The sequence below is a fragment of the Protomyctophum parallelum genome (genome assembly GCF_964188405.1).
Source record: "Protomyctophum parallelum genome assembly, chromosome: 19".
In the NCBI taxonomy this organism is placed as follows: Eukaryota; Metazoa; Chordata; class Actinopteri; order Myctophiformes; family Myctophidae; genus Protomyctophum; species Protomyctophum parallelum.
Window position 1 is genome coordinate 42,206,832 of NC_139717.1, and position 12,496 is coordinate 42,219,327.

At 45.6% G+C, this 12,496-nt stretch overlaps 1 protein-coding gene across 1 annotated transcript; it reads left to right on the forward strand.

Annotated features, from left to right (window-relative positions):
• The first annotated feature begins 549 nt into the window (after positions 1-549).
• On the forward strand, positions 550-11,651 carry LOC310876542 (uncharacterized protein). The gene is made up of 4 exons (XM_083790106.1): positions 550-1,852; positions 6,310-6,433; positions 8,889-8,944; positions 10,852-11,651. The coding sequence occupies exons 1-4, from the start codon at positions 992-994 to the stop codon at positions 10,987-10,989; spliced, it is 1,179 nt and encodes a 392-aa protein (XP_083646232.1). The 5' UTR covers positions 550-991; the 3' UTR covers positions 10,990-11,651.
• The last annotated feature ends 845 nt before the right edge of the window (positions 11,652-12,496 follow it).

Genomic DNA, 12,496 nt, shown 5'->3' on the forward strand with positions numbered 1-12,496 from the left:
TCAACTGCATGGTTACCAGTAAGGCAAGGGCGACATCTAGTGGACTAACTATCGCATTACAAGACATAATTTTTGTACTGAACAACCAGGACTCCCATAGTATCTCAATGAATGGGATTCATCTATATATAAATTAAGGTCAAATAAATAATAAATAAATAAAAAACTACAAGACGGTATAACTTCAACTTGGAGGGCGCCCTCTACTGGTATGGCATCATTATGTCACCACAATGCACACTTTAACTTCATGTTACTGTAGTATAAAACTCGTTGAAGGTCGACAGTTGATCACAGTCACACAGTTACTTTCTACTAACTCTACACTTTTAGGGGTTTCAGAATATACTTACGGTACTTCAATTGTCTTGCTGCAGCCACTGAGCCACACCACATGACATATCCCAGTACTGGTGCTGTAGCCTGTTAGTGTTAGTATCTCATAATCGCATTATACAAAATTAATATAAATGTGAATTTGCACATGCAGTGGCACACTTTGCATGCCATCTCCGTTATTTGAAGAAACAAATAAGTGTGTGACTGTGTGTTCCAAAGTTAACGTTGCGTTGTTAACTTTTTAATACAATTTGTGTAAAATAAATAAATGTGAATAGGCCAGTGATAAAATATTATGCATTTAGGAATTAGGACAGGTCATAATATCTTAATATGTGAGCAATGAGCATGCATTACAAGGATCACAAGATGCATTTCACATTTCACCACCACTGTCGTAAAGCGGCTCCCCTGTGCACTGCTCGCTGTCGCAATGACATTTGCTTCGACAGCACTTTCCGGCAGCTGGGAAATATCGAGGAGAAAGCAACGACAAACGTCGCAGGGGAAACCCGTACCGCCGCACGAATCCTCGGATTTATGAAATATTCGGAGAAGTGACTTGTGTTCTTGTCAGCGAAGACCCTCCACGCCGTGAATGCAATCGCGTACAACGCCATCAAAGTGCAAATCTCCACCTTAATGCGGTGGGATGGCTACAGTGCCGACTGGGCCTAGTAGCGCATTGCCTGCATCCCCGGCCGAAATTACTCCCTTCCCCGGGGGTAGGAGCGCGGATTTTGGGGAGGACGGGCAGACGGGCTGCGGCAGGGAGGACCCCGTCCCCGAGGAGTCGCAGGTCGGCGAGGAGGACAAGCGACAGGCGATCAAGAAAAATCAGAAAAACATGTTGTCGTCGCACTCTAACCCGACGGCGCTCCACCTCAAGATGCAAGCCCAGGAACAGCAGCAGCTGAACGGCATGATCAGCCCCCCGGAGGACGCTGACAGCCGCCAGCAGCGCACAGACAACCGACCCGACAATCCTAGCAGACCGTCCGATGTCAACTGTGACAGCGCCGTGGAGGCGGAGGGGACACCGAGCGACACAAACAACAGCGAGCATTGCCACCACGAAGGAGGCCCCCGTTCGAAAATCACCGGCGGCCACCCTACTAGTCTCTTGAACAACGCCACCATGAACGGAATGCCGAGTATCACAAGAACTGAGGCTGTGCAAAGCCACCCGGACACCGGGGAGTGTTTCCCCCCCACGGAACCGCCGCGACCACCGAGCGAGCCCCCCGATCATCACGGCGGCGACTGGGATGTCGAGACACGCCTCGGCCCGGCGGTAGCACCGCAGCAGCAGCCCCCCGCGGCAGAGCTGGCGAGACTGGACCTGAACCTGAAAAGCGCCTCGGAAGAGAGCCACGGGATCCATTACGTCCGCTACGAGTCCGAGTTACAGATGCCATGGATCATGAGACTGATCACAAAGGACTTGTCTGAGCCTTATTCCATTTACACTTATAGGTACTTCATCCACAACTGGCCCCAGCTCTGCTTTCTGGTGAGTAGAACTTAGCAGAACCATCTTCTTTACCAGCTCTGTTCCTATGACTTGCTTGTATGGAGATCATTATATTCAAGCTGCATTGTGATCTGAGTCTTGTCTCCTTAAGACCCGTTTCCCCCCGCAGATGGCTATTTTGACCTGCCCATAATAGGTGTGTTGTCTAAGCCTGTATTCTGTCATCGCTGGTGAGTGGTGAGAAGGTATAACTGCAACCTCTCAGTGTTTATCCGACAGATATAGGGTGTGTCTACTGCTGGAGTTTGTATGAACAGTGCATTGCCTGGCCAGTGCACTTAAATAATCACCTGTCAGCCTGTCAGTCACAGGAGGCAGCTGAACACAGTGGTGCTATGTAGTCTTGGCCCACGTACACAAATACGCAGTACAGCCAACAACTAGCACTTATAAATATCCCTCAGTGCACAAGGCCTGACAGGGAGTTTTTATTATAGCGCCCTTGGACGCTGCCGCTGCAGCCAGGACAGTGTATTTAGCAGAAGCTGACATATTTTCTTTACTTTACTTTGGGAGACTTCAATAAATGCATACTTGGTGACAATGGCATACTGACTGCATTCATTGCTAGGGTTAGGATCCAGAATCAGAGGAAGCGGATCCAAAACTCAGGAACCGGAATCGGTTCCATGATCACATTTGGAACCGTTTCCGGAACCGTTTTATGAAACTGTCTAGTATGGTATGGTACGTGTGTATTGTGGGCTTCACGTCTGTTATACAATTATAATACCAGTGGTTCTCAAACGTTTTATTTTTAAGGACCACCATAACTTTGAGAGTCCATTTGGTTCTATTGTACACTCAGAGTTGTAAGGACCTGTAAGGGTCCATTTGGAAATGGAACCCCCTCAAGTAACCCAGAGGTCCCTCCCTGGACCTCTGTTAGCCCTCCAAGCAGAACCCAATGGTACTGAAGTTTCTGACATTTTTGACGACCCAGACCATGGCGTCCTGTTCCAGCAGTACCCTGCCACCTGGTACGCGGACATAAATAAAACATAAACACCGTGAATACGGCCTGTCTGCGCTCTTTTACGGCTTTCTTCCCTCTGAGGGCTTCTGAATCTGTGAAGTTTAAGTACCTATACATACCGCTTGCGAATATCTCCTGTGGCGCGGAAGCCGTTAAGTATTTTTAATCTTTGTTTGACCGATTTGGTCGCTTTGATTCTTCTCTTCCTTCCTTGTTTATTGACACCTCATTGTACCGCCTATCTGGCTAGCTAGTGGCGCTATAGCTATGACAGAGCAGATCAGAGGCAGGGACGTAGCCGCACAAGCCAACCGCACACCGGGAGGCGGTACAATAAACGGTAAACAAACAAGAAGAAATAAAGCGACCAAATCGGTCAAACAAAGATTAAAAATACTTAACGGCTTCCGCGCCACAGGAGATATTCACAGCGGTATGTATAGGTACTTATAGTTCACGAATTCAGAAGCCCTCAAAGGAAAACAGGCCATCAAACGGCGCAGATACGATGTTAGTAAGCATATTTATGTCCGCGTGCCAAAATTCCCATACGAAAATATAAATATGAACAGGGACCCTACACAAAGCGACATCCAAATTTCAGAAAAGCTTTATGGAGGGTTCCGAGAGGGGCTAGACCTCTGTTTGAGTACTACTGCAGTAATGTATGCAATACTGTGTTTACGAGTGAATTTGTGTTTACTGTTTATTAAATTTTTTAATGAAATATAAAACAATATATAGCAATCGTTAAGGAATCGGATCGTTCAGAGGGAATCACTCAGGAATCGGAATCGGTAAAATCCTAAAGGATCCCAAACCTATTCATGACTAACATGTTGCCCTCATTTCATTCTATATGAATATGTTACGATCAGAATTGTATCTACTATAAATCGATAAAAGGTACTAAAGAAATGATTTGTTTGAAGAGACTATCCTTGTTGGATTGGACACGACTGATATAACTATCTACTCCAAATCTGTAGAATTACTCCACCTGCCCTTAGTTCTTGTGATACTTTCACGAGAGGGTGGCCGTCTGTGCTTTTCTGGGTAAGAGCAATACAATTTACAATTAAGGCATTTAGCAGACGCTCTTAATCCAGAGCCACAATAAGCAAGAACAACACATGGTAGTACATTATCCTTCTGGGCACAGGCCCAGAAGGATATGTGCTGGGTCAGGTTGTGGCCTCCTGGTGGCGCTATAATAGGCCAATGTGAAAAGGGTGCCATTTCTTCTTACGCCTTGGATGGCAATTGGATGATTTGAGGCATGTTGTTCCAAAAATGTGTTTTGCAAAAATCCACCTATTGGTGGTGGCGCTATAACAGGCCAATGTGAAAAGGGTGGGATATATTCCATTCCTCAGCCTAGTAGGAAAGTCAGTGAAAGATTTCACGTAAATTGTACGCTGCATTCATGATTTGAGGCTTTGTGTTAAAAACGGGCCAATCCTGCAGACTTTGAAAGCCAATGTCAGCTAATTAGGATGGAATATGAAATATCGGACAGATCCGTCTTGAACACATGACTATAGAGATACTGTGTAGTGTGTAACGATTTGCGGGATTTTTGGACAGAATCTGGAGGAGTAGTGTGTTTTACAAAAGTTGGCCTGCTGGTGGTGCTATAACAGGCCGTTCTGGAAAATTTAGGGCAGAGGTTCATGTTGGCATCCAGGGAGTGTGTGTGCAAAATTTGGTTACAATGGTTCATTCATTCATACATTGGGAGGTGAAGCGGCGAACAGTCGACGCCAGCATCCCACATTCACACTCACCAATGGTGGCAAGCTCACACTGACAACACATTGGAGGCAATGTAGGGTTCAGTGTCTTGCCCAAGGACACTTCGACATGTGGACAGTAGGAGCCGGGATTCGAACCGCCGACCCACGGATCATTGGACGACCTGCTATATATACCTACCTGTATATCAAGAATCATAATGTAAGCTAAGAACCTAACATCCGTCTTAACAGCCATAGAATATAAATCCTAGTCTCATACCAAGTACTACCAAAATATGTTCATCATCATCATATCATATCATATCATACTATAATTAACTGAATGTCTGTCCGTGTGTCTGTGTGTGTGTGTCTGTGTGTCAGAAACAGTGCAGTTACCTTTCTGTGTGGAGTTTGCATGTTCTCCCCGTGTCCCCTAGGGTAGGTACCCTCACAAAAACATGCAGTAATCCTGGTCTCTAAACTGCCTCCCCCTGGCCAGCCGGGACGCCTGATGGAGGGGAAAGGAACTGGTTGGAATAACGTGCTCCTTCCACGCGCTACGTCCAACCAGGGAAACTCCCCCCTGTCAGGTGTAAAGGAGCAACTTGGACACTCAAGCATGAAGGAAGCATGAGTTAAGTCCGTTGCTCTCCCTAGGTTGGCGGAGGCTGTGTAGAGCCCAGGATCACATCACAGGATGATTGACACAGGGGTGAAAAATGGGTTACAAAATCGTGGGACAAAAAATATAAATTTCAAGAAACTGTGCCGTAACTCCTTACTGCCTGCACCAATCACTCCCACTTTTCACACAGGCATTGACCATATGAATATGGAGGGCGATTTGACACATTAATGATTATTAATTAATTTATTAGTCAATTACAAACGCACCCGGGCGCAGTACCCTTCACGGCCACAATATCTCACAACGGGTAAGGACTAGTAGTAATAACTAACAATATGAGAAAAAGGTAAACCTACTATGAAACCTAGACTGGCTGCTGGATCAAAAGTTGGCCATGCCCAGGCCGTAGCGTAACGGTCTGGGCACCGGACTGGTAATCCAGTCGCAGTGTGCCGCGGGTTCGACTCCCGGACCCGACACGGCCTTTACTGCATGTCATCCCCCATCTCTCTCCCGTTTCCTGTCAGCCTACTGTCTGTCCCTTCAAAAATCAATAAAAGGCGTAAGCCGCAAAAAAAATATCTTAAAAAAAAAAAAAAAAAAAGTTGGCCATGATGTAATCAAATGAAAATCTGTTACTTAAATAAATCTGTGTTAGTGTGGAGATTTTCTTGTACGAAATGTTCAGAACCACAGTGTGACTGCTTATGATGTCATGTCACCATCTCCTCTCACTTGGAGGCTGAAAACCCACTGTTGACTTGAACGCAGCACATGACAAGAGGAAATGCTTCGCAACCAGGGTCAGAGACAGGTCAGCTACTGTGTTGGCAGAGGGAGCTGAGCTTGCACTGGTCACTCCAGGAGTCTGTCCATGAACGTGTGTATGTGCGTGCGTGCGTGAGAGAGAGGATGTCCTGGTGGCTCAACCAAGTTATTGAGCTGACACGACCACATAATTACAACGTGCTGGTGTTCGTGTACGACACAAGACTTGTATCGCATGTTTCCCCTCTCTCTAGCCTCTCTTTCCTGTCATAAAATGCTTTGAAGATGAACCAAGGAATAACATATTTGTTTGTGTGTGTCTCAGGCCATGGTGGAGCAGGAGTGTGTTGGAGCTATCGTGTGTAAGTTGGACATGCACAAGAAAATGTTCCGTCGCGGCTACATTGCCATGCTGGCTGTGGACTCCAAGCACAGGAGGAAAAGCATCGGTGAGTCCTTCAGCCACTTTTGCACTGCATTGTAGTGTAGTCTCTCGTCTCGAGCCAGCTGTGTTGACTGACAGAAATCTCAAGTCCTTCTGTCATACAGTCTACTCTGCGCTAAGGAAGCACTGAAAACGGAGCCGGTCCGTGAGTAACGCGGATGTCCCACCTCCTTCCCGCTTTTGTTTCATCGCTGTAGTCCCCCAAACTTGTCCTAATGTAAATAAAAAATAATCAAAGCCGATATGGTCATGAAGTGTGGGTCATGACCAAAACAATAAGGTCGCGAATACAAGCGGCCGAAATGAGTTTTCTTCGACGGGTGGCGGGCATCACCCTGAGAGATAGGGTGAGAAGTTCAGTCACACAAGAGAGTCGCTGCTTCTTCGCCTGGAAAGGAGCCAGCTTAGGTGGTTCGGACATCTGGTTTAGGATGCTTCTCGGGCGTCTCCTTAGGGACGCAAAACCTCACGCACTCCAGCACTTGGAGAGCTCAGCTCTCGTCTGATTTATCCAGTGTTTCTTCCCACAGTACTGATCCTAGAATTACCACCAGCACTTCATAATTGTACTACTTTTATCTCCTGTGAGCACCTGGTTGGTTTTTCTCATTTTTAGATCAATATATATACTGGGTTTGACTTTGTCACCGCCCATGAATCCTCCCTCTGACAGTCGCACCAAAGCACTTCTTCTTCCCCTACTAGAGACCTGTGGATGAGCTCTGTTGTCACCCGAATCGTGTCCCAACGCGTCACTGCGACGCGTTGGGACAGTGAGCTTGTAGTTGGGAGCTTGTAGATCAGCTACTTACTTATACGTACTTATGCATGCGTACAAACAATATGTCACTCACCACTGTCACAGTTCACCAATGTCACGTAATGGTTGTATATTTCCATATCCATGGTAACAAGCCGTCCACGTTCATTCCCGTTCTCACATCACAACATGTTTAGGCATATCCATCCGGCCCATCGTCGGCACGGTTAAGAAATTAAATCACTCCCAGTCCCACGCCAAACGTATATTCCTCCTTTCTTTTTTTAATTTAGTTTTAAGTTTCTCTCAGACTCTCACTATAGCTGCCTGTTAGCCTAGCTGCCTGTAGCCTAGAAGACCACTGTGTTGTTGTTTAGCAAGGACCCGTCGCAAGCCAACGTGTATAGGTGTCTAATTTGTGCTAGGTGGGAAATTATGTAATGTTAAAATACTAACGCACGCATGGCGAGATTTTGTGCGTTTTTAAAAGCTATAATAGGCCTATAGATAGATGCCATTAATTTATTTGACGCATTATTTCACCCGCGGTTTATCCAATATTCATTAATACTATATTGCATTGACCCAAATCCACCCTAAACTGCGGTTACCCCACAGCAATCGCAGCTAAATCCGCCATCCCCTACCGTCCGTCTCCTTTGCCAAATGTTTCTTTAGTGAAAACTGCTTCACAACAACAATGCTAAGACATTAGCTGCAAAAAATAACTTTATTCATCCATGGATTATTGTCAAGAATTTCCATACCCATACTTTCTTTCACATTTCCTTGTCGAGGTGCGTATGTGCGAGACAGAGAGAGTGACAGAAAGAGAGAGAGAGGTAAGTTAGCGAGCAAACAAGAGAGTGAAATTACATTCCAATATGAATTCTGTAACTTCAATATCTCGTGTATATCCAAAAAAAAAAATCAGGATTCAAAAAGCAAAAGTAGAGCTACAAGCTCTAATCTTGGCAACGGTTTCAAGCTTGCAGATCAGCTACTTTTGATACTTAGATTGTATGATCAAGTATGGCGTTACTTTACGAAAAAACACAAAAAGTTAAAATATGGAGATATGCGGTTACTTCTGCCCGACAGCAACGATATGCTCTTTTGATTGGGTTACAGTATATACACTATATAACGTACAGGAAAATGCTTCTTTACTGGTGCTTTGGATTTCCCCCCGCATCTCTCCCACAAACATGGAGTAGAGCGTAGACCGTTGATAGGCTATTTAACCGTCAGTTTCTTCAACAAAACGCAGGACATTGAGTTCAGACTAAACTGTACGTTTCAGAAAGTATTTCCACGATGCGTGGGGCAGTCGGGGGGCCAACTTAGGCACGGCAGCATGCCAGGATTGCAATATGTTGGCAGAGAGATATGGCACGGCACTATACTGTATTACACTCTGTTATACACTGTACTACACTTTTATGTGCTACACTGTACTGCAGTGACTTGTGGTATGCTGCACTGACAACTGATCAATGTACTGCATTGTACAAAGAGTGAGCCCCGTTTATTGCAAATGTCTTAAAATAAGTTATACGTACATGTTCTGCCAGCGTGCTCTGTGAAAGGAACTTCTGAAGTAAACAAGAACCATACACAAACCCAAGGGCTGCTTACACTGGCCATTGTGTGCTTCTTATCTATGTGGTTTGGCTGAACTGTGCGCCTTCTGTTTCAGGTACTAACTTGGTAAAGAAGGCCATCTATGCCATGGTAGAGGGCGACTGTGACGAGGTAAGAAAAGAAAACGGATACATTTTTGCCTCAAGGGCCGACCGCATATAGATACAGATACAGGGAACAGACACGTACAGATACAGAACTGCAAGGTTCCCAGTTCGATCCTGGTGTATGAATGTGTGTGAATGTAATGCACAATACAGCTACACTTGACACAGAGGCCCCTTTTGAACTGGTTCAGTTATTTTTTTCCCCGCCTTGGCCTAATATTGAACCAGTGTTTCCACTGAATATTAGTTGGTTCGGAACTGGAACCAAAAAAATGGCAGCCGGCTCCGTGAAAGTGCCACGGTTCCAAGAATGTAGAACGGAATCAGTTCTTGAACCAAAGTTATTTTGGTGCAAAAGGGGCCAAGCTGTGTTGTTGAAATGATTTAAAATCAAAATGACGGAGAAGAAATTTGACACAGACAGTTTGACATTGATGCCGTTGTCTGTCCCCCTTCGCTGCATCAGACAAAAGGATGACCTTTTCATGTCACCGTATTGCTGTGCCTTTTCTTTTTCTGAGTTGGGTTACACAAATGTGACCAGATTTGACTGAGAGACTGCCATCACGCACATTCCAGCTTTTCACTAGAGGAGAAAAAACTTTAGTTTTTTGTTTTTTTTCAAAATGAGTTAATAGCACAGGCATACTCATCACATACTAGAGCATTTCTGAAATAAGTGTCAAAGCTGAAATTGACATGTAAATATGAAATAAATGCTTAAACGTGTAGCTAGGTGTAATGTTAGAGACCACAGAAGTGAACCTTTCAAGCCTTTTTTCTCAACTCGCTGTTTTCTGCAAGACATTACTCTATAAGCCATATCTCCAAAACTGGTGGGTCAAACTGAACAACCAATATGTCAATTTGAAGCTATGATTCCCTGCTTTGATATGAAATGAAAAATGAAAAATTCAAAAAAATCCAATGGCAGTCTCCCAGTCAAATTTGGTCACAAATGTAGATCAAATGCATTTATTCATTTTCGTTACAATTCATCATGCAAAGTCATTCTTTTTGCTCTTTGTGCAAGTTTGGCGGATGTCTTTTAGCATCTGAAAGAAATGTAAAATCATATTTTCATGAACATTATCAATGCAATCACAGTAAAGGTGGAGTTAGTTTCAGTGTGTTTGTGTGCCTCATAACAATGGCATCCACACCAGTCAGCGACACATGAGTTGGGTGCATTTTTTCTTACACATGTGTCAAGAAAAACAATCCCAAAACAAATATCTGCTGACTGACTGATTTCATTCAAAACACAGAAGTTTGGGACGGAAGGGAATATATTGCTCCATGTCTATTTATTTATACATCGGTTCCTCCATTAACCACTCCAAACGCCTCCATTGAGTGCCCTGTTTCATACTTTGTTGTATATGATGGCGGAACACATGGCGGAAATGGGCGATCCGTAAACTCACAACGTGAGTTACGTGACCACGTTGCATTGTGCGACGTTGTGAGTTTGTAGATGGCCTTGTACATGCCCGGACGGCAGGTTGAAAGTGGTTAACTCACTAACTTGACAGTTGAGCTCAAGGTCCCTTTACTGTCAAGTCTTGTACATAAGAGTAAAAAAATACTTTTGTTAGGCCGGTCGGACATTGCGAGGATTTATATACAGATGCATCCGTGTCTGATCGTTTGGCTTAGAGGCCAGCCCTAGCCAATAATGAAAAGGACTGTTTTTGTCCTAGCGTGGCAAAGGGACAGACAGCTGCACCTTGAGTGACCATGAAAAGGTCGCCACTACATCGCGACTACTGCTTTGGGTGATTGTTGACACAGGCTGGCTTTTCAAGCCACCTATAAAAAAAATATATATATACTTTTGTTCGGCTCAAAAGTAGAGCGAAACCGAAACTTGTCCACTGACATGGCTGTCTTCGTCCCCCGTCTCCGCAGGTGGTGTTGGAGACGGAGATCACCAACAAGTCGGCCCTGAAGCTGTACGAGAACCTAGGCTTTGTCCGAGACAAGCGGCTGTTCAGATACTACCTGAATGGAGTGGATGCCCTGCGACTCAAACTGTGGCTCCGCTAGAGGAACACAAATCAAGGCAATTGGACAGAGGGGGGGTGTGTGTGGTGGTGGGCAGTGGAGTGGAGTGTCGCTCACCTCCTTTGACGATCAGCTCAACGGCCTCAATCCTGCCCCATCATTTCACCCCCCTTTTTTTTCTTTTTCTGACATGCACGCATACACTATTACACACACAGACTACACACACACACACACACACACACACACACACACACACACACACACACACGCACACACACGTGCATAGAGTACTCATACGCAGTACACCTACAAGAAACAAAGTGTATGCATCGACACACACGCCCCATGTATTTTGTTTGGTCCCCTGACCTCTTCAAAGAACTCATCCTGAGGCTTAAAACGGACTATTAATCCCACCAAAGGTTTTTATGAATATGGCCCTTATAGTCGTTGGACCCTAAAGAGGAGGAGTTAAGGGCCGTGGGTGGGGAGTGGAGGGCCAGTGAAGGTTGTCCGGGATGACCTTGCCTCGGACCATATGACCTTTTAGACCTTCAAGCTTGGACCCCTTGTTGACCAGGAAGTGAGGTGCGAGGCAACTCGAGGCGGGTAGGCCACATGTTGGGTTTTTTTTTGCGTGCTCGGAGAAGGAGGCACCACACAGTTATTCACCCGAACACAGGGAAACCAACACCAAGTGAAATCAGGACACATGACGGAGGGGAGGGGAGGGGAGGGGAGGGCAGGGGAGGGGGGTGACCCATCACAGACTCGGAAGAAAATAGTTGTGGAGTTTCTTTTTGTGTTTCTTTTCCTTTCTTCTTGGTGAGTTAGACAGGATGGAAAAATCTATAGTGTGACTGAGTGTTTGTACTGCCGTGTGTTTCCGGAAAAAGGTGTGTGTGTGTGTGTGTGTGAGTGTGTGAGATAGGACGTGGGTGGTTTGTGTGAGTGCGTTTGTGTATGCAAAATGCATGCGTTAGTGCCTGCTTTGGCGGAAAGAAACTCGAGAGTTGTGCATCGTCATAATGTGTCATCTGTGTTGTCCCTCGTCCTGAAGCGAGGACAGCGCCCGTTCGCCATCCCGTCTCCAGCATCAGGGCCGATGCTTTTATTGGAACGTGTCTCTGGGGACACGCGTGACGAGTATGTGTCAATTCGCGCAAAACGCACAAATCTCAGCCTGGTCTGAGACTTGACTTCCCCCCGCCCGCGCCACGCAGACGCATTCCTCCAGCGTAAACAACTTTTTGGTGCAAAGCAGGTAACTTAAACAAGTCACTCCCCCTTAGTAGCTCCGACTTTGCCCCAAAATGGTGGATCATTCTGTTCCTCAATCTCCAAAGGAGAGTGGAATGAGTGGATGTTCTCTTTCTTTATTGCATTTCCCCCCCCCCCACATCCCCCTTCAGATGGACTGCCAGGCACAGCAAAGTGTCCCTTAATTAAAGAAGAATCAGACTCTCTTTCTGGTTTGTTCTTTTACACAGAGCCCTCGGGGTGGTCTATCCATCTACTGTGTCTGTCTGTCAGAGCCCGACTGATG